The sequence below is a fragment of the Gopherus evgoodei genome, chromosome 3, assembly GCF_007399415.2.
Source record: "Gopherus evgoodei ecotype Sinaloan lineage chromosome 3, rGopEvg1_v1.p, whole genome shotgun sequence".
In the NCBI taxonomy this organism is placed as follows: Eukaryota; Metazoa; Chordata; order Testudines; family Testudinidae; genus Gopherus; species Gopherus evgoodei.
In genome coordinates this window covers 3,560,995-3,586,836 of record NC_044324.1, presented here as the reverse complement: position 1 = coordinate 3,586,836, position 25,842 = coordinate 3,560,995, and the positions used below count along the sequence as shown (strand labels likewise).

At 50.7% G+C, this 25,842-nt stretch overlaps 1 protein-coding gene across 1 annotated transcript in view; it reads left to right on the top strand.

Annotated features, from left to right (window-relative positions):
* FAIM2 (Fas apoptotic inhibitory molecule 2) overlaps positions 1-25,207 on the top strand; it is a 40,640-nt gene extending 15,433 nt beyond the window's left edge. The window contains exons 5-12 of the mRNA XM_030554543.1: positions 527-580; positions 5,375-5,425; positions 6,170-6,209; positions 7,576-7,613; positions 8,458-8,545; positions 10,106-10,201; positions 15,478-15,531; positions 19,588-25,207. Coding sequence (XP_030410403.1) covers positions 527-580; positions 5,375-5,425; positions 6,170-6,209; positions 7,576-7,613; positions 8,458-8,545; positions 10,106-10,201; positions 15,478-15,531; positions 19,588-19,737 — 571 coding nt within the window. The 3' untranslated portion in view covers positions 19,738-25,207. The remainder of the gene's footprint in view (positions 1-526; positions 581-5,374; positions 5,426-6,169; positions 6,210-7,575; positions 7,614-8,457; positions 8,546-10,105; positions 10,202-15,477; positions 15,532-19,587) is intronic.
* Positions 25,208-25,842: the final 635 nt, after the last annotated feature.

Here is a 25,842-nt window from a genome sequence, read left to right as displayed (position 1 = left end):
AGGCCCATTGAGCAAGGCAACGTACACACACATAGTAAAAGACAGTCCTTGCTCCACATAGCCGACAATCTAAATGGAGACTGCACCAAGAAAGGATTATTAGACCCTGTGTACAGATTAAGTGACTCACACAAGGTCCCAATTCTGAGAACAATTCTGAGAGCTATCCTGGGATATAGACATACCCAATAGGCAGCATAGATGCTTCTAAACTAGTCATGTTGCTAGTGCTTATGTTCACACGTGCATGTATAACCCATTGGTGAGTACAGGTCCCAGTCTGCACTGAACCACAGAGGGTAGGAGCTATTGAAGCTTGGTGCTATAGCAGCTCTTGATTTTAGCTCTGGAGTTCCGGGTTGAGTCTCTGGTGTGTCTGCCAAGATGGTGGCCACCACCCGCCCACCACTCTATACCTACTACGCACTTCCTTGGGATACGTTTAGCCAACAGTCTGTGAAGTGATTGCTGTTCCGTGTCATTTGAATGACCCTCCCTCTCCCTTTTCTTTCTCTGTCTCCTGCAGTGAGCCAGTCAAAGGTTACGTCCAGTCAAACCCAGCCTGGTACTGGGCTTCCTAGTAAGTATCTAATGCCTTTTCCCATTCTTAAATGGTGGAGCAGATTGTGTATGGTTGAATTTATTTGGAGGCACTTTTAGAGCACGCTGCCGCATCGGAACGCCTGCCCCACGTGCAGGAGAGGAAATTCACCTTTGAGACGAGAAACAAACGTGAGCCTGTGGAAAACAAGAAGTGCACAACGGAAACATCAATGTAACCTTAGCTAGAGTGTTTGCTACTGTGCTGAGATGAATGCGAACAAAACACTTAACACTATCAAATGTACTGCAGGGCACTTTAAACAAAATATTGTTAAACAAGCAGCCAGTTTCGAAATATCACCTTGTGTTGTTGAATTCAGTAGAAATCAGAGTTGAGAGGATTTTCCAAGCTGCAGGGTGAAATGTTCAAAAGCGCCCAAGTGGCTTAGAAGCCTGACTACCATTGACTTGAGGTCCTAAGTCACTTAGGCACCATAGAAAAGTTTACTCATAATTTATCACTTTTTAAATTGATGAGAAAGACCAGGTGGCAAAATTCCACTGTGCCTGCACAAACAGGAGGTCAGCCATGATCACAATGGTTCCTTCTGGCCTTAGAATCTATGAATCTGTGAAACCACTCCAACTTAAATGCCCATAGCTTGAAAATTACTGTACCAATTTTCTTTATTATTATCAATAATAATAATATAACAATAACAACAATAATATTTTTATTGTGGTAGCCCCTAAGAACCCACTCATGGACTAGGACCCCATTGTGCTAGGCACTGTAAAAATGCAGAACAAAACAATGGACCCTGCCCCAAAGAATTTACAATCAAATTATAAGGCAAGACACAACAGCTGATTACAGACAGATAAGTGAGAACAAGAAAACAATAAAACAATATTGGTCAGCATGCTGAGCAGAGGCCTCAGCAATCCAGCTGCTTAACTGTTGTCATATTTTCTTCAAACTTGGCCAGCTTGCTTAGATCTCAGTGAGATCTACAAAACCAGTCAAGTCTGATATATCTGCTTTTATCCAGTATTGTGTTATCTCTGTGAAAAACTGGCACGTAGAATGAGTGCAATATGTTCATGCACTCAAAAGCAGCTGCATGGATGTGATTTGGACTATATAAAAGAAAATTCACCTCTGAGCTGAGACCAAGCATGGAAAAAATCTAAGGGGAATTAGCTTGACAAAGTTATGAGTAATGGTAAAAGAGGGTTAGAATGGAAGCTGAACTCAACCTTGACCACTAAGGATACATCTACATTGCAGCTGGGGTTTGTGACTTGCAGTTTGTGTAGACATACCCACAACTAGCTTTAATCTAGCTAGCTTAGGTACCAATAACATTATGTTCACATCATACACACAAAGAAATTAGATCAAAACATAAATACTCTTTTTGGAAGGTTGCAAAATAACATTGCTTTATTTCTTAGAATTCAGAATGATAACACATAAGAACCCAAAACAGAGAGGGAGAAAACAGGCTGCTCCCTGAAGCAGAGGCACAACTCACCCCATCTTACTATAATCTGTCTGCAAACTCACTGCTGGTGCTCCCAGATGCTTCACTACAAAGCCTCCTAGCCTGCATGCAAGTCCAAGAGAAGTCCCATCCCCCTACTCTTAAATTTATAGCTTGCGATTCCAACCCAGTGCTCATTACATCACAAGTAGCAGCAAAGGTGTGGTGATGTGGGCTTCAGTCTGGGCAGCACAAGGCCCCCCTGGGTACAGGGCCAGTGCAACCCAGTAGGTGACCTAAGCGGTTGCCTAGGGTACTAGCATTTTGAGTCGTTCGGCGGCGACTGTGGCGGCTGGATCTTTGGCCACCCCGGTCGTCATCGGCATTTAGGCGGAGGGAGCTGGGGCAGAGGGGTGCAGGGAGGGATGCCTGCAGCAAGTAAGGGGGAGTGGCGGCACGCAGGGGAACTCTCTGCCTCAGCTCACCTCTGCTACGCCTCCTCCGCTGAGCACGCCGCCCTGCTCTGCTTCTCTCCCTCCCAGGCTTGCGGCGCCAAACAGCTGATTGGCGCTGCAAGCCTGGGAGGTGGGAGAAGTGGAGCAGCCACAGTGTGCTCGGGGAGGAGGTGGAGCAGAGATGAGCTGGGGCGGGGCGCTGCTGCATGGCTCCCGGGGCCAGGGGGAGCTGCCGTGGCGGGGGGGCGCCACAGGGAGGAGGAGGGGGAGCTGCTGTGGAGGGGGCATCTCAGGGTGGGGGGGGGGCGGGCGGAGAGCTGCCACTGGGCTCGAGGTGGGGGGACGCAAGGTGGAAGTTTCGCCTAGGGCACGAAATGTCCTTGCACACACCCTGCTTGGGTATGTACTCAGTTGTGTGGCCCACATGTCCTCACTGCTATTTTTAGTGAGCCAGTTAGTTCAAGCCAGCGTGGGTATGTCTACATGCGCTGCAAAATCACATCCCTGGCCACTTACATGTGCTTTGCCTGTTGCAATATTTGGGCCAGACCCTCAGCTGATGTAAATGGAAGTCAAGCTGCACAGATTTATACCAGCTGAGGTCTGTCTGTCTGTCAGCCATTAAAGAATGCAACAAGAATAAAGGAGCAGTTGAAAAGTATTTATGAGTCCGGATTGGAATGCACTGGATTCGAGCTCAGATCCCACCCATTGGGCATGCTGACCAGTCATCAGGCCTGAACAATCATTGAGAATGTATCTTTTTTAGCTGAGCTCCGAGGTGTTAAAAATATTTGCCCGTGCAGCATTTCCTGTGTCCTCTGCAAAGTTAGTGTCTGCGCTCTGGCAGTTGATTAAGCAGGTGGAGCAAATGGCCATTAACAGGCCACGCTGAACCTGTTTCTTGTTAGTTCATACCCAAAACTCAGAGGTGAGACACTAGCTTAGAGAAAGTTGGAGAAAGACCCAAAATAGCAGCCGGAGGAGGAAGCTGGTGAGGATGCAGCTTTCATGCCCCTAAAGGATAACGCTTTCTCCTCAGCATTGGGAGCAAGGTTTGGTAGATCTGAGAGAGCCCCTTTTGAGAAGTGTGGATTCAGATCCTGTTCCAGATCTGAGCTTCTAATTAGGACCCATACTTGTTATTCAGGCAGATCCCCCAGATATCTCTCCAGCTGCCTTTCCATCTCCTGGCCTCCTCGTTTGTCTATATTCTTCCCTCGCAATGCAGGGAACGTATCTGATGCCAGTCAGTGTTCTTTTGCAGCCCCTACTTTGGGGAAGGGATCCTGGGTCTGGGATTTATCTCTTTCCTTCCCATCTACCCACTCTATTTATCTATTCTTTCTTTTCTTCCTTCCTTCCATCCACCCACACATCATGTCTCTCCGCTATCCATTCTATTTATCCTGTTGTTTTATTTATTCCCTCTGGGCCTGATTCCCATATACACTAAGACCCCGTTACACCACTCTGGCACTGGAAAGGGACCTTACAGTGGTGTGACTGTAATGTCCACCCACTTAAAGTTCCCTTTATACTGCCAGAGAGGCAGAATGAGGCCTTAGAGTAATGAGAATCAGGCCCCCCCTCTCTCTCCGCCTGTGGGAAGCCTCCTTCCACTCTTCCATGATTATTCCAGTCCCCAGCACTTTCTGTGGCTTCCTCCTGCAGGAGCAGAGCACAGATCTATCAACAACACGTTTACCAGGGACTGTGAGGTTTGCCACATGAGCAGCCAGTTCTCTGATTACCATCAATGCCTTTGGAACCTGCCTTCTCACCTACCGCCGGGCTGCCTCAGGCACTAGGGGGTTATCGGTTTATCGTTACAGGATAACTGTTGACCCTGTGGAAAAACACAGGGCTGTGTGATGTTCTGGGGAGGGATGGAGGATCCCTTCATTGCTGGGAGCGGGTCAGCTCTCTGGAGCTGCTCATATGTGGAGATGGTCGACTCTCTGGCAATTTGGCTGCTTGGTTTGTTGACCCGTTTAATAGGTTTTGGGCTGTGTGGGGTATTCTCCCCTCGGATTCCTTTTCCTGTTGAGTTTATTATTATTACTTATGTATGTATTATTGTAAAGGAAGGATAGTCTGGTGGTTGGGGCACTAACCTGGGTTCAAAAGACCTGGCGTTGAGTTCTTGCCCTGCTACACACTTCCCGTGTGACCTTGAGTACGTCGCATAGGCCTAGATCCTCAAAGGTATTTAAGTGCCTAACTCTAGGTGCCCAAATATACCTTTGAGGATCTGGGCCTTCCTCCCTCTGAGTCCCAGTTCCCCTTCTGTAAAATGGGGGTTTCTAGCACTGTCCTGCCTCAGAGGAGTGTTGCACTTGGACACTGGGACAATGGGTGCCATACAAATACCGTAGGGTACAGCTACACTACAAAAAAAAACCCCGCCGGTGCTGAGTCTCGGAGCCCGAGGCCACTGACTAAGGCTCGCTCTCCGGGACTAAAATAGCAATATAGACATTCGGGCTCAGGCTGGAGCCTGGCCTCTGAGACCCACCCCTCTTGCTGGGTTTCAGAGCCAAGGCTCCAGCCCAAGCAGGAATGGTCCTACTGCTATTTTTAGCCCTGTAGCATGGGTCGAGTCAGCTGACCTGGGCTCTGAGATGTGCTGCCGTGACGCTCTTTCTGCAGTGTAGATGCACCCAATCTGTCTTAAACTTCCTCCTGTCTCCAATCTGGATCTGGATGGTAAAGCCATTTCCCAGGGTGTTCTAAGAGATTTCGGCTGTGTAGCACCCTGGTGCGTCAGCAGCAAAACGCAGCAGGAACAGTCAAGCCTGAGAATTGCTCCCTCTCCCACATCAACTGCATTCAGCGCCAGGTTCTTCCTCCATCATCCATCCTTTGTCTTGTTCTTCTTTCTCACAGTGCCGTGTTCTTTGTGACATACTTGATCCTGGCTTGCTGCTCCGGACCCAGGTACAATACTTCCTTCTGCTTTAAGCAACCCACTGAACTGATGTATTAGTGCTTTCCTATCACCGCTCAAATCCCGTATGTTCTTGACTCATGGCCTGCAGCACACGGTATCCATACCGAAGTTGGATCTCCGAGCAGATGCAGCCCAGATGCTGCATTGTCTGTAGCAAATGGGTTGCAGTCATGTCTCAGTGCTGTGCTATAGCAGAGATAATGCAGTTACGTCTCCTTGCTTGAGATTCATGGGGCCATGTGCTCCTAGGCAGCAGACATGATGCAGTTGTGTGTTGGTGCACGGGGCAGTTGCGTGTTGGTGCATGTCGCGGTTGTGTGCTGACACATGGAGCAGTTGCAAGTTGCTGCATCAGAGCTGCAACATGGTAGGAAAAGTCTAAGTTGTATTGTAACTGTAATAGCAGAGGTGCTGCTGTTGTATCTCGGTGATGCCCAGCTGTAGATGCTGTTTATTATTATATGGTGCAAACGCTGCCGTCTTGTCCCAGAGCTGGAGATTCCTGATTGCTTCGCTATAATATAGCGGATGCATTTGTGTCGCAACCTAGAAGTCCCCTGGGCACAGCGCTATAGTTACCCAGCAGAATTAACATCGTGTTGCCTCACCGGCCTGTGGTGCACAGATAATTAATTATGTAATTCACATTATGCAACACATTATGCAATGACTTTAAATCACTCTGCTCTTTGGATAGTGTTGCTGACTGACTCTTTTCACATCACTTGCAGGAGGTATTTTCCATGGAACCTGATCCTCTTAAGTGTCTTTGTAAGTAATGTACCTGCACGGTGACCGACCTAGCCTTTGGAGTGTCATCAATTTCATAGAGATTAAGAAATCCAGAAGGGACCATTATGATCATCTCATTAACACAGGGCATACAGATTGATCCAGTAATTGCTACCTTAAACGCCGTCCCTGCTGGTGGAACTAGAGCTAGATAAATTGAGATGAAGTGGGACTCTGTAAACAAAAAGAAATTTAGGAGGAGGCGGGGCAGAGGGGTATCCGGGTCCCATACAGCAATGTGGAACTAGGGAAGCATCATTCATAGCCCTACGCATTGGGATGTACCCTATTAAACCCCTCTTGTGGGCTTTACCCTTTGAAGGTTAGCATCCATCATCCAGAAACAGTCTCCATTGGGGCACCTGTTAAAGGGTTTCACTGCCCTGTCGATAACGCCGGGTGCCACAACTGGAGGAATTGAAAGACGTCTACAGTAAATTGGTGCCTGTCTCTGGACGGAGCCAAGCATCTGTCCGTAGTAAGCGAACGCAGCTCGCGGCGCTGCAGTAACTGAGGGGTGGATGTGGAGCAGAATTGGGCTGGATTCAGGAACACCAGTTTCATCTTGGTTCCCAGCCTGTGAGCAGACTGCGGGATTGCAGCACTGCCCCATCGCAGCCGCCAACTCCTCCCTATGGGTCAGAATAGCTTCTGCTGCCCGTCTGTGACTCCTAAGTGGTCCACGTAGCTAGGGTTGCCAACATGGAAATATTTAAAAACTGGACACTCCAACAGGAGTGCCGGAACCTCCCTTGCCACACCTCCTCCTCTTTCTGCCCCACCTCTTCCCCCCAAAGCCCTGCCCTTTCCTCACCTCTTCCGTTGAGACCCCATCCCTGCCCTGCCTCTTCCCCTGAGGCCCCACCCCGTCCACTCCTGTTCCCCTCTCTCCCAGTCACTTGCTGCTTTTCCCTTCCAACCCACCCCTTCCCGGGTCAGGAGGGTAGCCTACAGAGTCGGGGTTGGGAGTTGCAGCCACCCAACGAAGGCAGAAGGTGACCCTGGCTGAATAGGGACTGGAGCCAGTGATGACCCGGCACCTCTCCCGCTCACAGTAACTGGACTTTGGGTGTCCGTTCAATAGATCTGACCAGACACTGTCAGGTCCCGTTTTCAACCGGACTTTCCAGTTGAAAACCAGGCACCCGGCCGCCAGACATGTAGCCTCACCACTGGGATAGGGCTGGAGGAACCTACACCCTTAGTGGCCAAGAGAACTGGAAAGCCTTCTGCCTTCACCCCTGTGCCTCCATGAAGGACAGTTATGGGACAGCTCTGAGTAATTATTCGTGGAGTAACTTAGTGCATACCCCAGTACTAATGCTTTCTCTCCCCCCACCTCTAGACTCTCTCCATGTCCTATCTCACTGGAATGCTCTCCAGGTAGGTCAATCAGTTGGACATCAGATTTCTTTTCCCTCGTTCGGCCCCATGTCCCAGCATTTTCCTGCAGCTCCCTTCCTTGGCTTCCCAGGTTAGAATGATCTGAGCGACACCGGCCCTTTGCTCCTTTCTGAGCTGCTAAAATATCCAGGCAAAACCTGACCCTTCCTTTGACACCAGCTTCAACCTTCAGTGGAAGCCGGCATGAACTCCGGGTGTTTTGCCAACAGCTGGCTGTGGGGAAGCTCAGATCAACTCCAGCCCCAGAGAGAGCCCGCCCACCACCATGCGTCGTTGTAGGGGAACGGGCTTTTGGGGAGTCCACTGCCACTCCTGTCGCGGCATTTGCAAGCAGGAGGTGCTGTAGGGAGTGGGGCAGGAAAGCTGCCTGTGGGGTGGCTCCGGGCTCTGCCATTCCCATCCTCTCCCAGCTGCTGTGTAGGGAGCAGAAGCAGTGTCTGGGGGGCAGTACCACCTCTCTTAGTGCAAAGCACTGGAGGAATATTAACAGATCCAGGCTCCTGCTGGCCAAAGAGGGATAGAGGGAAACAAATTGCAGGCTCTAGCCTGGCCTTATCAGCAGTTTTCTTCCATCTATAGCAGAAGGAGGATCCACACATCAGTCATTTCTTAGGCTTTTCCATACCTATCTAGCCAGGAACCCCCACTGTCTAGCCATATGAGAAGTGAAGGGTAATCTCAACCCTATGCTTATTCATCTGACCCTAGCATTAATGCTGTATCTGCCTACCCCTGCTAAGCCCCTGGAGCTCCTAATTGTCTCTCTCCTTCCATCCATTTGTGGGATCTAATTAGAAATGTGGTTTCTGTGTTCCTTTTGCAGCTATTACAACACGACGTCGGTTCTCTTGTGCCTGGGGATCACAGCCTTGGTGTGTCTTTCCGTCACCATCTTCAGCTTCCAGACCAAGGTTGGTGTTGATTTAGTTGGTGTTAGTAGATTTAGTTGGGGGTTGGTCCTGCTATGAGCAGGTGGTTGGACTAGATACCTCCTGAGGTCTCTTCCAACCCTGATCTTCTATGATTCTATGTTTCTGAGGTGAGACTATCCCAGCATGTTGGGCAGGGGGGCAGGGGATACATCTCAGGGTGGGGAGGGAGCTCTTGATAGGGAAAGAGGAGCTGACACTTATGCAGCAAATGGTTGGCCCGGAAGTATGGATCTGGGAGAGCAGCTAAAGGCTGGGGCGGGATGGGGGGAGGTGGGGGAAAGGAGGGAATGTCTGAGAGGGATGGGAGTTGCAGTATGGGTGCCATATTGGTCCTGGCGAGTCTTGGATTTTGGGTGCAGAGGGATGACAATGCTGAGGTGGATAAGGATTGGATATAGGTGGTGAATAAGCTGTATAATAATGATAGGATTTGGAGTTATAAGGTCCAGAGTATGATGGGTGCTAGGCTACAGGACTTGGGGTGTAGGTGGAGTATGTTGAGTCCTGGACAATAAGGTTAAGAGTACAGGATTTGGGGTAGGATGAGTGCTGGGGCAGAGGGTTTGGGGTATAGGTGTGGTATGAAGGGTGCTGGGTATAGGTGGGGTCTGGTGGGTGCTGGATATGGGGTTTGGGATATAGGTAGGGTCTGATGGGTGTGGGGTATAGGTGGGGTCTGATAGGTGCCAAGTATGTGGTTTGAGATCGAGGCAGGGCCAGATGGGTGCTGGGTAGCGGGTTTGGGGTCTAGGCAGGGTCTGCTGGGTGTTGGGTAGGGGGGTTGAGGAATAGGTGTGATATGAAGGGTGCTGGGTAAAGGGGTTTGTTGGGTGCTGGGCATGGGGTTTGGGATATAGATGGGGTCTGATGGATGTATGGTCTAGGTGGGGTCTGCTGGTTGCTGGGTGGAGGTTTGGGGTATAGGCAGGATCTGATTGGTGCTGGGTATGGGGGTTGGAGTCTAGGCGGGGTCTGATGGGTGCTGGGTATGGGATTTGGGGTATAGATAGGGTATGATGGGTGCCAGGTTTGGGCTCTAGACGGGGTGTGCTGGGTGTGGGGTTTGGGATATAAGTGAGGTCTGATGGGTGCTGGGTGTGGGGTTTGGGATATAAGTGGGGTCTGATGGGTGCTGGGTGTGTGGTTTGGGATATAAGTGAGGTCTGATGGGTGCTGGGTGTGTGGTTTGGGATATAAGTGAGGTCTGATGGGTGCTGGGTGTGTGGTTTGGGATATAAGTGAGGTCTGATGGGTGCTGGGTGTGGGGTTTGGGATATAAGTGAGGTCTGATGGGTGCTGGGTGTGGGGTTTGGGATATAAGTGGGGTCTGATGGGTGCTGGGTATGGGGTATAGGCATGGTCGAAGGGTGCTGGGTATGGGATTTGGGATATAGGTGGGCTTGTGACTGACAGGGTGATGTGTGTGATGCTGGGCAGGGGGCATGAAGGAGCCAACACCTCATCACTGAATCCCGTGCGCCTTGCCCACTGCCAGCCGGGCTAACCAATAAAGCCAACGGCCCCTTTTTGCCTCCACAGTTTGACTTCACCTCCTGCCAGGGCGTTCTCTTCGTCATGCTCATGGTGCTGCTCTTCAGTGGGATCATCCTGGCCATTCTCCTCCCCTTCCAATATGTAAGTGACCTCTTCTCTCTGTGGATCCTAATTCGCTCCCATGGCACCTCCTCTGCAGGGAGGATGTTCTTGCTGCACAGGGTCAGATGGGGATGGCCCGTGGTGCAATCCGTGATGCAGCCTGATTCCTAGTTGGCAGGGACAACCCCTCTTATTTGGGCATGGGAGTTAAAGGTGGGTAAGGGCCTCCCTCCCCACTTTGGCTGCTTCCTTGTCTTTCCAAACACTGGGCTAAGCTGCTCCCTTGGATAATCTGGATGCATCTCCCGCTGGAATCAACAGGTTCTGATCTCAGTTAGTGCTGTGTCAGCCCAATGGTGTCACACTGGATTGACACCAACGTAACCCAGATCAGAGTGACTCCAGGGGTACGTTTGTGAACTGAGCAGCATTGCCTCTGGATGGAGCGAATAGTTCCCTCTAGCTGCCCGAAAGTGGGTGTGTCCCTCTAGCTACCCATCAGTGTGTACCTAGGTGCCAACTCCGTGTGCGCTTCGGGGTTGGAGCACCCACAGAAAAAAATAGTGGGTGGTCAGCACCCACTGGCAGCCCAGTGGGTCAGTGCCTCCTCCTCCTGCCCTGTTCCTCCTGCCCACCAGTGCCCCCGCTGAACGGCTCCTCCCCCTCCCTTCTGGCATCTTCCGCCCGCCATGATCAGCTGTTCCGTGACATGCAGGAGGCACTGGGAGAGATGGAGGAACGCGGGCAGGAAGAGGCGGGGGAGTGGGCCAAAAGAGGTGGAGAGAGGAGAGGGCTCGCAGGAAGGGGTGGAGTGGGAGCGAGGTCTGGGGTGGAGCACTCCCAGGATCTTAATAAGTCGGCACCTATGAGTGTGGAAGTCACCTATGAGAAGTGTGGGGCATCTGGGCACAGCGAGGCTAGACAAACAAATTGACGGCTCAGGGTGATAAATGGAGACTCTCGGTGAGCCGGAACTCACAGCAATTTGCACCTTTATCAGCATTTTCCAGCCGCTGTAGAGTTTTCACTGAGGATAAATTGCTGAACGAGAGCTCCTGCAAAGGAGAGGTTGGGCGGAAGCGGATGCAAAGGCTTGGAGATTGGGGGAGCCGTCACAATCAATCGTGTTAATAATCGTGCAGCCAGGAAGTGCAAACTGCTGAGCCGCCAAACCTTCCATGGGTCAGAAACAGCAGAGGCAAGTCGCCCGGGGTGTCCTATCAGGGAGCAGCCAAGAGTGAAACAGTTCAGCTTCCCACTCCGAAAAGGGCCGGGGGAAGAATTGCTCGGAGCCACTATCCATTGGTATGGCCAATTGGTTCAAACCGACTGGGTGTAAGATTGGAAGCTCTGTGGGGCAGGGCCTGTTTTATTGTTCTGCAGTTGTCCAGTGCCTGTGGGGTCCTGGTCCGTGACTTCAATGCGTGTAACAACAATGAAAATAATTAATAACTCCCTGATGGCCAGTCCTGCAACACCCATTTCTCCTCCCCGCAGGATCTGAGTAACTCCTCCTGAACTTCATGGAGTGACTCTGGATTTATACCAGTGTCGCTGAGTAGCCGTGACTTGAACTGCTTTGGGGGGAAAAACCCCACCCCTGCCTTGCTACTGCAGAGTTAAATAAACAGCCAAATCTTTTAAATCCAGGAGCGGAATATCAGCTTAGTCTTAGTGACTGTATTCAGAAGAAGCTAAAGTGCTGGCAGAGATAAGCTCAGGAAATTGCCTGTAGCTTGTTGAATTGAAGCCAAGCCGTGAATTGAAGGAGGTGATAGACAAGCCAGGTGCTCTGGGCAAATGTGGTTAATTGTATCTACCCCCATCCAGGGGGCAGCAGCGTGCCCGAGTGGTGTGCATACTAGACTGAGCCTCAAGAGACCTGGGTTCTACTCCTGCTACTGGTCTGCTGGGTGATCTTGGACAAGCCACTACCCTCTCTGTGCCTCAGTTTCCCCATCTGTAAAATAGCACTTTGAGATCTATGGTTGAGAAGAGCTAGATTATTATTACACATCTAGTTTTCTAATCTAGTCCCATACACATCTATTTAGTTATTTTTCCTTCCTTTGCACTGAACCAGATTATGTTTTAGGGATTTTGGGGAGTGGCTGCCTGGAATATCTGGAGCTTCAGGTCTCCCCCCACACCCCTAAAATCTTCTGAACTGAATAAATTTCCATTCCCTTATGTGTGGATGTCAGATGTCAAAGATGGACATGGGGGACTAACTAGAAAGGCCCCGGTGCAGCATTTCAGACCGTCCGATGTTGAGAGCTGGCGAGGTCCACAGCGAAAACTAACCCCGTTGAAGAGCATCAAGGCAGGGATTTTCAAAGTAGCCTAAAAGAGTTAGGTGCCCAATGGGATTTAGGTGCCTAACTCCCTTAGGGTGTGCCTACACTGCCGTTGGAGGTGTGATTGCAGCATCTATAGACATACCTGAGCTGGCTTTAATCTAGCTAGTGCACGAACCAATTGCAGTGAAGCTGTGGTAGCACAGACAGCAAGGTGGGTGAGCTGATTACAGACACATGGTTCCAGACTGCCAGGAACCCCATGCAGCTGTGGCTGCACTGGTCCCTGAGCTAGCTGGATTCAAGTTAGTTTGGGCCCATCTGCATATGTTGCAATCACTCTTGCGATTGCGGTACGGACATTTTTGAAAATCCCAGCTCATGTGTTTAGTGTTCCTTTTGGATTAATGCCAGACAACCCTCCTCATTCAGCCCAAACCTCTGCCTTTTGTGCCTTGCCCGGGAGTGGCACTGATCCTAGATTGACACTGGCGTAATGGATAATGAGATCTGGTCCAACTGAATTAAAGGATTTGTTCCTTCTTGGGAGATTGCATTGGCTGAAGATGATGACCTTTGCCCTGGTGGCACTGAAGGGAAAGGTACCAGGGGGTCCTGCCTCCCATTCTCCTGTTCTAATGACTGCACCACATTCTCCTCCCCGAGCTGGGAAGTGAAACCAGGAGCCCTGACTCAAAAATCAAGTGCTCTAACCAGTCCAGCACGCGCTGCCCTTAAAGCTTGGACTAGAACCCAGGAGCGCGTTCCCTGTTAGCTGCTTTAACCACTGCACCATGCTGCCCTCTCAAAACTGGGTGTAGAACCCACCTTTCCTTGCTCCCACTTACATGCTTTAACCACCTTCCCTTCTCAAAGCTGGGAATGAAAGCCAGGAGTCCTGATGGCCAGTAAGCTGGTCTAACCACTGCACCAGGAGTCCAGATGCCCAATCAGTGGCCCTGACCCTTGCCCTGTATTCCCCTCCCAAAGCAGGGAATAGAACTCAGGAATCCTGATTTTTAGGCCCCTGTTCTAGTCACTAAAGTGCTGGCTACTGATCAACGTGTTTGAATAAAACCAGCAATATCCAAGGGGCCACATCCATGTGGCCAGCTCTTGGGGGATTATCGTCATGCTCACCTACATCCTGCCATCACCCCTTTGCCACATTTTCTGTCTCTTTCTGCTCTGGCGGACGCGTCTGGCGCTTAACGCTGTTCAGGTCCAACAAAGGTGTTTGTTGTTCCCGACTGACATCCTGCTGTGGGTGGCTAATGACAGTGATTGATTGCAAAGGGGAGGAGGGGAGGTGCTGTTATTCCAGCCTTTGGCGTCTTGTTTTCCATCCAGGAGCTTTTATTTTGCAATTCTTCATCCCTGAGCGCTCAACGGACACTGGGAAATGTTGACAAAGGAGGACGTTGCCCAGAGACTGGCAGCCTCCATTAATCACTTTGGGGCCGCAGTTGTTTACATGTATCCAACTGGGCCCTATTGGCTGTTCCAGGGCTCCCCAAGCAGTTGGGCACATTCCTCTAGGCTGGAGACGGCTGCATTCATAGAATCATAGAATTCATAGAATCTCAGGGTTGGAAGAGACCTCGAGAGGTCATCTAGTCCAACCTCCTGCTCAAAGCCGGACCAATCCCCAACTAAATTATCCCAGCTAGGGCTTTGTCAAGCTGGGCCTTAAAAACCTCTAAGGATGGAGATTCCACCATCTCCCTAGGGAACCCAGTCCAGTGCTTCACCACCCTCCTAGTGAAAAAGTTTTTCCTAATATCCAACCTAGACCTCCCCCACTGCAACTTGAGACCATTGCTCCTTGTTCTGTCATCTGCCACCACTGAAAACAGTCTAGATCCATCCTCTTTGGAACCCCCCTTCAGGTAGCTGAAAGCAGCTATCAAATTCCCCCACATTCTTCTCTTCTGCAGACTAAATAACTCCATTTCCCTCAGCCTCTCCTCATAAGTCATGTGCTCCAGCCCCCTAATCATTTTTGTTGCCCTCCGCTGGACTCTTTCCAATTTCTTCACATCCTTCCTGTAGTATGGGGCCCAAAACTGGACACACTACTCCAGTTGAGGCCTCACCAATGTCAAATAGAGGGGAATGATCATCTCCGAGCACAGCTACTTTAAGCAACTGTCAGTACTGGACTCTGAATAGAACCTGTTCTTTCCTGGAGGCCCAGTGCTTTTGCTCATGACTTGAGGACACACAGCTACTAAGGCCAGTGTTTTCGAAAGGGGCGTCTGATGTGGGGTGTCTCGGTGTGAGATGCCATGGGTCTGCCATTCAGAACGGCAGAGCATTCACTGTGCCAGTGGATGTCAATGGCAGCCAGGGGCGTGCAGAAAGGGAGGGCAAGCAGGGGCACCCCCAATAATCGTCAGGGGCACAGAACTCCTCCGGCCCTGGAGGTGGAGGATAGAGGGGGAGAGTGAGCTCCTGCACGCGCTGTGAGAGACGGGGATGGATGAGGGACGAGCAAGTTCCTACCAGGTCTGTGGGGTGGGAGAGAGATCCTGCCTCTGAAAGCAAGCCCTGTAGAGTGACTAGATGTCCCAATTTTATAGGGACAGTCCCGATTTTTGGGTCTTTTTCTTACATAGGCTCCTATTGCCCCCCACCCCGTCCTGATTTTTCACATTTGCTGTCTGGTCACCCAAGCCCTGGGTGACTCACATTGGGCACCCAAAATCCTGATCCATGTGGTCCCTTTTCTAACTGTGAGGCCTAAATGTGTGTGAGATCATGCCTCTTCTAAAGAGTCATTGGGTTCCTTATGTGGCTAGCTCACGTGGTCTGGTGGGTCATGTGCTGGCTTAGGCAACAGGAGACCTCGGTTCTATGCCCATCTCTGCTACTGCCTTGCTGGGATACTGTGGGCCAGTCTCTGTGCCTATGCTGCTTTTCCTAGATTGTGTCCTCCATGGTGTGAGCCAAGCCCTCCCTTCTTGCTGGTTGGGTTTCTCCCTAAAGCTGACTGGTGTATCTGTCTATTTCCTGTAGGTGCCGTGGCTCCATGCTATATATGCCGTGCTGGGTGCGATTGTCTTTACTATGGTAAGTGGCACAGAATCCCAAGGAATGAGAATTTGATTGATTTATTTGGCCAAGTTCAATCAGGTAGCAAATCGCCTGTCCCTTGCAAGGCAAGATGAGCATGGGGAAGGAGAGGGAGGGGAGTTGTACTGCAGGAGACCTTTCCCTTCAGGAGACCTTCATGTCCAAAGGTGGATGATGAATAGCAATCCATTGGATCATCTGTGCTTAGTCCCTAGTGTGCCTGTGTCTTTATCACAACATCAGGGCCGCGTCTGGCGCAGCTGATGGCCCTGGTTTAAGGTCAGACACGGTATGGAGTAGCGGAGGGAGTGAGGTTCATCAGCAGAGCTGGGAGAGCCGCTCCAGACGGAGGTGCTTTGGCAGAGTGGTGTGTGTCTCTGGGCGTGAGGTGGTCAAGACCACGGCAGGGAGGCAGAGAGGGGGAAACCTGCTGGTGACCGAGCAGCCTGGGACGAACTCTGCAACACTCCAGGAAGCAGAGACCTTCAGCGTGGAGAAAGATTCATCTGGATATTGATTGGGAGTGGGAGGTACAGCGGGGACTTCATTACCTAGAAAGGGGATTGAACTTCTAAATGTCCCAGCTGGGGGTCCAGGCTGTGGGAGACCCAGACAGAGACAGGCCACTGTGGGGCCAAGGAAGCAGCCACAAGGTGGTGCTGGAGGTAAGGGCCCCCTGCAATCCTGCATCCTGCCCCAAGGTGAGGCCCATGATGAGGGGCACTGGCAGAGCTGTGGGTGCGGGCAGCCCAGGACTAGAGTAGCAGAGAGTGACGTGGGGGCAGGATTGACATGTGGAATTTAGGACAGAGATAGCAGGCGGAGGGGGGTGCTCCTTTGCAGCCCAGGGGGTTGGTGCCAGAGCTGTGGGTCCCATGCAGAACTCCTTGCCCTCACTCCCAAGGCCCCTAAACTTTTGGGTCAAAAATACTTGCTGTATTACACCAAAAACAAATGCAGGGCCCATACGTGAGGGAGTTTCCAGGCAGCTTATGCAGCAAGTGTTTCTCCAGAGCGTATTTTAGAGGAGTCACGTTTGCCATTTGGAAAGCAGGAAGCACCCGCTGAAGGATCATGCGGGACCACACCAAATGGGGGGTCAGGAGGACAGCTGCCTTGGGGCGAGGCAGAGCCATCTGGGATTGCTGGGAATAGCAACAGCAGTTGAGCAATTTGTTTAATAGCTCATAAAGTCAGTTATGAAGAACTCGGATGTTTTATGATTGCCCTGTAAAACGTGCCCAGGGTTAAATGGAATATAACTGGCTCGTAAACATAGACAATCAGCTCCTCAGCTGCTGAAGCCTATGGACCAGGCCTCTATGGCCAATTATTATTTGTGTCCCAGAAGCCCTTAGGAAAGCCAGACCCCATTGTGCTGGGCATCGCATCTTCGCACACGCTGCCCCAAAGAGCACAGTGCAACCAGGGAAGGAGCAGAGACGGGGAGAAGGTTAATAGACAAGACAGACTCAAGGTAGAGGGAACTGGAGACTCAGAGACCAGCCCACAGTCACACAGGTTGACAGCAGAGCCAGCAGTATCATTCAGGTCCCCTGATGCCCCATCTCCTAGACCGGGCCCCCTCTCTGTGCAGTTTGGCAAAGTCACCCAGTCACTGTGCCGGGAGGGGAAGGGTATAATTCTTTATAGCTGTAGCGTGACTGCACCTGGAATGTGGCACTGGGTTCGGGACAGCAAGTTACCAGGCAGATATTTGCTCAAGTGGGAGGAAATGCAGAGAACAACAACAGAAACAATCCTGGAGCTGGGGGAAGGGACTCGCAAGGAAGAATCAGGAGCACTCCTTGGCCAAGCAGCGGCCAAGACGGGGGTGAGACGATGGAAGTCCCTGAAGGTAGTTACCGCCAAGGAATCGCTGGGGGTGGGGTATAACCAGGAGGAATGGGATGAAATTAAGAAAGGAGGTAACTTCAGCATAAGTTGCTTGACCATGAGACCAGTCCGTGTGTGGGAGTTATCTCAGTCAACCTGTGGAACTCTTTGCCTGAAGAGGTTGTGAAGGCCAAGTTTATAACAGGGTTTAAAAGAGAACTAGATAAATTCATGAAGGTCAAGTCCATTAATGGCTATTAGCCAGGATGGGTAAGGAAGGGTGTCCCTAGCCTCTGTTTGTCAGAGGATGGAGATGGATGTCAGGAGAGAGATCACTTGATCATTACCTGTTAGGTTCACTCCCTCTGGGGCACCTGGCATTGGCCACTGTTGGTAGACAGGACATCGGGCTGGATGGACCTTTGGTCTGACCCAGTATGGCCGTTCTTACGTTATCTCCCCAGGGGACATGGCCAAAGCTCAGTGGGTTGGAACCTGCAAACTGGACAAGACAAAGCCCTTGATTGTATGTGATGCAGTGAGGGAGGGCAGTCCTGCTGGGCGCAAAGGCAGAGGCGCTGGCCCGATGGCCCGTGATCTGCCCTGGGGTTATCAGAGAAGTCCGTGGCAGAGGTGGAGCAGAGCCAGGCAAAAGTTTAGCCATAACCTGAAACTCAGGACAGGCTCATAGAAACAGTTGCTTAAGGTTGCAGAGCTCAGGAAGTCACGAGTTTCAGGCGTGAGCCTGCAAGGTCCCTGGTTCTAGGCCCCCCCCTCACCCTTAAACACAGTGACCCCGATGCTTTCAGTCACTCCATCCCCCTTCATCTGCATGTCACCTCATCTGCTGCTAGTACCAGACTCTAGCAAGGTGGGTGGGCACTGGGGGTGGCGCTCAGGCAAAGAGCTTTAGCTGCGTAGTGACAGGCTGCAGCATAGCCTGGAAATTAAGATTGGGTTCTCAACTCCCACCCGGAGAGAACCCTCCCTCCTTCTCCTCGGCTGGAATTGGATTGCTCAGTGCTGTGGGCAGGACTAGAATGAAGCCAGTTCGGGTCACTGTTGTGACCTGCTTCTATGAGCCATACTGGGAGCTGCATCCTTAACCAACAGTGCATAATTCCTCCTGCATCTCCAACCACAGTGGGAATAATCCAGTTAAGGTGACCAGACAACAAGTGTGAAAAATTGGGACAGGGGGTGGGGGGTAATAGGATTCTACATAAGAAAAAGACCCAGAAATCGGGACTGTCCCTATAAAATCAGGACATCTGATCACCCTAAATCCAATGCACTGTGGGATAGGTAGCCTGGCCAAATCTCCTTTTGGAGTGTAGCACTATCTATCCACCCCCCTACATAAGTCATCCAGCAGGCCTGGGGGAGAATAAGGATTGGAACCCAAGTCTCCTAAGTTCCCGTCCATGACTTTGCCCAATGGGCCATGCTGCCTTGCCAGAATAAAGTTTTGAAGTGTTTTTGCGGGGTGTTAAACAGCAGCTGAGTTCCACCCAAGAACCAACTGCATTTTAATAGTGGGTATAATTAAGCAATTCTCGTAACTGTTGATTGGGCTGCTTGGGGGCGAAAGGGGCCTGTGCCAAGAGGGATTAGGGGTTTGGAACAGGTTCCATAAGAGGAGAGATTAAAGAGGCTAGGACTTTTCATCTTGGAAAAGAGGAGACTGGGGGGGGGGGGATATGATAGAGTTATATAAAATCATGAGTGATGTGGAGAAAGTAAATAAGGAAAAGTTATTTACTTGTTCCCATAATACAAGAACTAGGGGCCACCAAATGAAATTAATGGGCAGCAGGTTTAAAACAAATAAAAGGAAGTTCTTCCTCATGCAGCGCAGTCAACTTGTGGAACTCCTTGCCTGAGGAGGTTGTGAAGGCTAGGACTATAACAGCGTTTAAAAGAGAACTGGATAAATTCATGGAGGTTAAGTCCATTAATGGCTATTAGCCAGGATGGGTAAGGAATGGTGTCCCTAGCCTCTGTTTGTCAGAGGGTGGTAATGGATGGCAGGAGGGAGATTACTTGATCATTGCCTGTTAGGTTCACTCCCTGTGGGACACTGCCGGTAGACAGGATACTGGGCTAGAGGGATCTTTCGTCTGACCCAGTACGGCCGTTCTTATGTTCTTATGTTCAAGCATGTGATGCATTGCCTGATCCTCCTTGCGGGTCTGTTTTCCTTCTCTCTCTCCCCAGTTCCTGGCATTCGACACACAGCTGCTGATGGGGAACCGCCGGTACTCACTGAGCCCGGAGGAATACATCTTTGGAGCCCTCAATATCTACCTGGACATTGTCTACATCTTCTCCTTCTTCCTCCAGCTCTTCGGCTCCAGCCGGGAGTAAGCGCAGTGAGAAAGCGTCTGTCCTCACCTGGCAAAACAGAAAAATGTTAAAAAAACAAAACAAAAAAAAGAGGGGGAAAAGATAGCCAACCTTTCTGGTCCCTTTGCCAGCTCCTTTCCATCTACTGAGCAACCCCCTGGTTCCTTCTGCAGCTTGTACATATGCTGTTAGCCCTTTGTGACCCAGAAAGCAAACTGGGGTGGAAATGCTAGACGTCCTCCCACCCCCTGAAATCAAACCAAAGCAGAGTCGGTAGTGCCGGTGGGGCAGCAGGCTGGGCTCTCCCATTTGCAAAGGTCACTAGGGTTCCCCATCTGGCTTCGGCACATTATTGCATGTAGGTACGTTACCGTGTGTGCTATTGGGATGCAAAGCCCGGCTGTGAAAGGGAAAAAGATGGGGGTTGGGAATTTGTTTGGGTCCTGGCAGGAGAACTAGCAGCTGGACAAAAGAAGGGAGTAGGTTAGGGTTCCAGGACTGCCTAGGTATCCACCTTCCCTCTCTCCTGCCTCCATGCACAATCTGAGTCATGTGATTACAGTACAGTCGCAGCCCAGAAATGAATGGCACCTCTTGGCAATCTCGCTAGCAGACATCTACTTGGTGCGAGAACAGCAGCTCTCCATCAGAGCAGCCCCCTAAGAGACATCCCCAGCACCCTCCAGGCCTTCCTGTGTCTCCTTTCTACCAGACCACAAAACTGAGAACACTCTTTCCTCCCATAATGCCTCCCAGGCCAGGCTGATCACTGATGTGGGACTCACCTACCCAGCCAGCTGCCTCAGGGGATGAGTAGACTGGAGCTGTCTAAGGTGTGGGCCCCAGGCAGGATTGCAAACAGGTGTCAAGGGGTCATGATACCAGCCTGCCCTTTCCATATCACTAAATGTGGAGGGAGGCTAGGTCCCAGCTAGATGGGTCCCAGGATGGAGAAGGTTGAGAAGCATCAGCCTAGGCAAAGCCAGGATCCCAGTGTCCATGAGGAAGATGGTGAGATTGGACAAAGACCCTAGGGGCTCATATGGACTCATTAGTGTCCTACAGTAATGGCCTCGAACTCTAGATGCTCCATCGTGCAGTGCGTCCGGGGTCACCACCACCACGAATGCAGTTGTATTGCTTGGTGAGCATGCCCAGCTTGGAAGGGCAGAGAGGTGTCTGCACCACACCCCAGCGGTACTGCCCGGATGCCTCCTATGTGTGCTCCCAGCTTCAGATTGGACAGCGGGTGCTGGAGAGGTCTTCTTTCTAACCACTGGAGAGCATCACATCCACCAGCAGGCTTGGGTGGCATTAATGCCGTTGAACAAGCTTCCCTGACCCCCCCGACTTCTGAGATGCTGAAACTACGGAACTTGTAAACACTGACATCACGTGAGTCACCCAAGAATGGGGTGCCAGCTGCAGGCACCCTAAAGCTGGATCTCCATGCAATTGCCAGGCCTGCTACCTGTCAGCTGGCACGAAGAACCAGGTGTTTCTCGCACTACCCTCTGCTGGTGAGCAGATGTTTCATCACCTCTCCACGGAAGGCACTTAGTACTCAAGAAAAAATAGCTGACCTGCGGCCTGCCGCCAAGGAGGCAGAGTCTGATCAAATTAGCAGGGACAGAACCAAACGAAGGAGGAGCTGTTGCAGTTGGACAAAATACCGACATCTCCATTTTTAAAAGTCCATTCTACCAACATGAATAACGTGGCAGAGGAGCTGATCTAGGGTTATCCTGCCCCATTGTTGCACCTTCAGGGGAACCCAATGCAGTTTTGAAGAAGGAAACTGGGGACTACACCCAGGAGTACCCAAGAAATACCCACGTAATTTAGTGAGGGCTGCCTAGGTGGCATTTCGAGAAACCACTTGGAATAGAGTGCCAGGTCTTAGTGCCCTGTGCCAGGTTGTAGGACAAAAAAGAGCTGTCCAGCTGACTCATCCTGGCAGCCAGATCAGGTGGATCCTATTAGCGCCAACCCAGGATATAAAAGGGATTTTCGAGTGTCTCCCTGAGACAGAGAAAGCACTAGGGTCAGGGACAGAGGCAGTCCTTCAGGGAGAATAGCAAAATTCAGGAGCAAGCTCCGGTGACAAGTTTCTATTTATTGTTATTTGAACATAACAGTAGAGGGGGCCCTAGGAAAAAGGGTAAGTTTGGACTCAAGCCTGGGTGTGTGAGGCGAAAAGGGGGAATGCCCATGCTGCTGACACCGAGTGGCACCCTGAGAAATGCCCACTATCCAGATGGATTGCTGAGGAGCACCCAAGAACCGCCCAGGTGGGGCGCTCTCTCACAGAACTACCCTGAACTCATGCTATGAAAGGCCAGGTAGTGAAAGCAGCCCCTTTGCTATTCAACTATTCAAGTCCTCGAGTTCAGCTCCCCTGCCCTCCAAGCAGGGCTGCTTTTGGATGCCTCCGAGTGCACCAGTATCTGTTAATATCCCCCATTTGGAAATAAACTGGCTAATTAACTGCAGGGCCCCAGGCTGAGATAAGATAAGAGGCATTTAACTAGTATTTAAAAGGCGATCCTTCCCCCTGATAGGGCCCTTTATCTGAAATCTCCCTGAGAAGACCAGGGCATGTGCGTCAGCGGGTTGCTTCTAGCCATTCCAAACCGCTGGAGGGGGAACCTGTGCCAAGCTCTCCATACTGTACATTCCTTCTCCGCTGCTCTCCGGCTTCCCAGGCGCGCACACACCTTCCACACATGCCTCAGCCCCACGTTGAGTGAAGCAAAGGAAAGTTACTGTGCCCAGGGGTTGTAGGAAGTAAATCTCGGGCTCCTTTCCTGCGCCGCTGCTGATCCCCCGTGTTCAGAGATAATCGTGCTCTTCCCGCACCCCCTTTCCCTTCCAGTTCCATATTGCCTGATCAAACTGCATCACTTTTGTACACAATCAGGACACGGTGCGGGCACTCAGAGGTCAGGGGGATGGGCGTCTGTGGAAGGCCCCATGGAGAGGGACTGGGAGATGCTGCAAAGTGCAACCCCTCTGAACTTCGCAGTGGGAATGGGGGAGAGTTGATGGTGTTGTTCTGGATTTACACCAGTGATGGCAGAAAACAGGCTTTGGCCCCTCTGGGTTGTATGGCGACATGTCTAGTGTAGTCTGCATCTGCAAGTGTAGCCATGCCTTGAGTGCAGGGGGCTGGACCAGATGATGTCTCGAGGTCCTTTCCAGTTCTATGATTCTACGTCAGTTGGAGGTATGGCTGCAGCTCAGGTAGGCATACCTCTGCTGGCTTGAATCGAGCTAGCAGGGTTAAAAACAGCAGTGATGCCACAGTAGGACGGACCCCGTCATGGGCTAGCAGCGTGAATACTGGGTCATTACCACTGTTTTTAGCTGGACTGGGTAGTTGAAGGCAGGCCTACCTGCCACCATGACAGTATAGACTAATGCTGGGTGAGGATCCTGAGAGATCTGCCGGCAGAAAGTGGCAGCTATTTACCCAAGTTATATTTCTTGGTCATAATAATTAGCACTTAACGTCTTTAAAGCTTTTTACAAACATATAGGCCAAAATCATCAGCCATGGCCAGTGAGTTTTATTATTATTATTTGTGTTGCAATAGGTCCTGGAGCCCCCCTCACAGATCAGGACCCTATTGCTAATGGAAGGTTAAGATGCTAAGAGTTTGATTCCCTTGCGTTCTGGGGAGATCAAAATAGCAGAAGAGATCAAGTGCTGGCTGCAGAAGCTTTCCAAGCCAGGACCCAGATCACCGTGGCCCTGCGTCATGAGTCTTCATTTACATCAGTGCAAAGTGGGCACGAAACACAGGTGTAAATGGTGACACGTGGTGCGGGTTTAGCAGAGAAGCAGACCTGACTGCTACAAGGTGAAAGGAGACAGTTGGGTACATACCAGTCCTGGCACAATTTGCTTCTCAACATATTTGCCTTGCCCGTCTCCTCGAGAATGAGTTCTTACAAAATACAACCCCAATCCACAGATTCATTTATTTATGAAATTCCTATGGCTTGCAAACAAAGCAAATAGGCTGTTATATATTGTTGCAAATCCATGATCACATTGGCTCTTCCTAGATGTTGCTGTACTGCACACAGTGGCCATTTAGAACTTCACGGCGACAGTAGGGATAGAACATGGATCTTTCTAGTCCAAAAGCCCAACCCCTTGGGCTAAAGGAGAATCTTCATTAGCTGCTGGCAGTGTAGGACCTATGATACACAGTTGAATTCTGTTTCTATCTGCAGAGTGCGGTGGTGCACATATGTATTAGCTGGGTCAGTGCAATATCTTGCACAGGATACTGTAACCCTTAAAACAATACAGAGAGGAGGGTGGAGGAAGGGAAATAAGTGCCCTGACCAAGAAAATTATTGAGCACTTGGAAACGGGACAGATGCAATTGCAGGGGAGAAATTGTCTGGATATCCCCCTCACTCATTCCCTAGCCGAACCCTCTCTGCAAGGATCTTAGCATAAACTGAAATCACAGTTTCCCTCATTATCTACCCCCAGAGAGCTACTGCAGAGAGGGGCAAATGCTTCCCTCTGCACCTACGCCAGGGCTGATTTTTAAGGCTTTAGCAGCCTCCTGAGTTGCAGTCTTCCAGCCCAAGAAGGACCCGGATCTGGATACTCATATACGTCAGGGAAAAGTTCAGCTCCAGGTCCAAACTTTGCAGCTGCCTCCTACCTCTACAATGGGTAGAATCGGAACCCTGAATCCAAATGCCTCCTGGATTTTGGGAGAAATTTGGATCTGGCTCCAGGTTCAAACTTTGCCCCCTCTCCCTAGAATCAGCTTGATCCAAACGCCAGGTATACTTTGGGAGAAGTCCAGATCCTGATCCCCACTTGGCCCTATCTCTTCTGCAGCGTGGAGTGATTCGCCTTTCACTACCAAGGCCTGAGTTGCAGCTTCTGCTCCGGCTCCCCCTGTTTTCCAGTGGGAAACACCTGCATGGCACCTGCTAGTCTCTCTCCAGGGGAAAACAATGGAACCAAAATAGCTTGCTGCCCCTTTGTGTTCCTTGGTGGAATTGCAGGGGCTCCCATCCTTGCATGTTCTGTCTGGTCGCTGCTGCTGCTGCTTAGCCTCCCCTGTGGATTGCAGCCGATCCAGCTCTCCAAGCAAGGCCCCGATCCTGTTCCCCATTGAAGCCAGCAGCAAAAGTCCTCGGTGCTCGGATACAACAGGGATGAGGAAGGAGTTAGCACTGAGCAAGACGAAGCCTCCGTTGGTTTCAGTGATGCAGGAGAGGGGCCCTCAGGGGGACCCATCAGAGGGCAAGGGCTGGGTTTTCCCTAGGTGGGCTTGGGTGAGGCGGGATTGTGTGTCTCCATCCGCACAGCTCCCCTTGCTATGTCCTTGTGCTCTATCCTCAGAATCCCAGCTCCGCCTGTGACCCGCGTACTCCTCCCTCCTTCCATTCCTTTGATTTCCTTGTAAATAAAATTTTGTATTTTCTCTGGACATTGCTAATAAATTGTTGCAAAACTGGGAGAATCCTTGTTTTTCTTTTTGACGGAGCCTAGGGTGGAGGCAGAATAACATACAGCAGGCTTTGTAGATTAGATTTTTTTTTTTGGAAGGCCAGAAAGATCATAGATTCTAAGGCCATAAGGGACCACTGTGACTCATAGACTTTAAGGTCAGAAGGGACCACCATGATCATCTAGTCCGACCTCCTGCACAATGCAGGCCACAGAATCTCACCCACCCACTCCTGCAACAAACCCCCAACCCATGGCTGAGTCACTGAAGTCCTCAAATCGTGGTTTGAAGACCTCAAGCTGCAGAGAATCCCCCAGCAAGTGACCCATGCCCATCTAGCTGGACCTCCTGTATAAAACAGGGCAGATGATTTTGCCTACTTATTGCGGGATTGTGCTAATTTGTGTTTGACTAAAGCATCTCTTCCCAGAAAGGCATCCAGGCTTGATTCGAAAACTTCAAGAGCTGGAGAATCCAGCACGACTGTTAGTGGCTTCTGCCCAATAATCACCCTCAGAGTTAAAACAAAGCGTGCCTTTATTTCTCATTTGAATTTCTTTGGCTTTAACTTCCAGCCATTGGTTCCTGTCCTGCCTTTCTCTACTAGACTAAAGAGCCCTTTAGCAGCTGATATTTT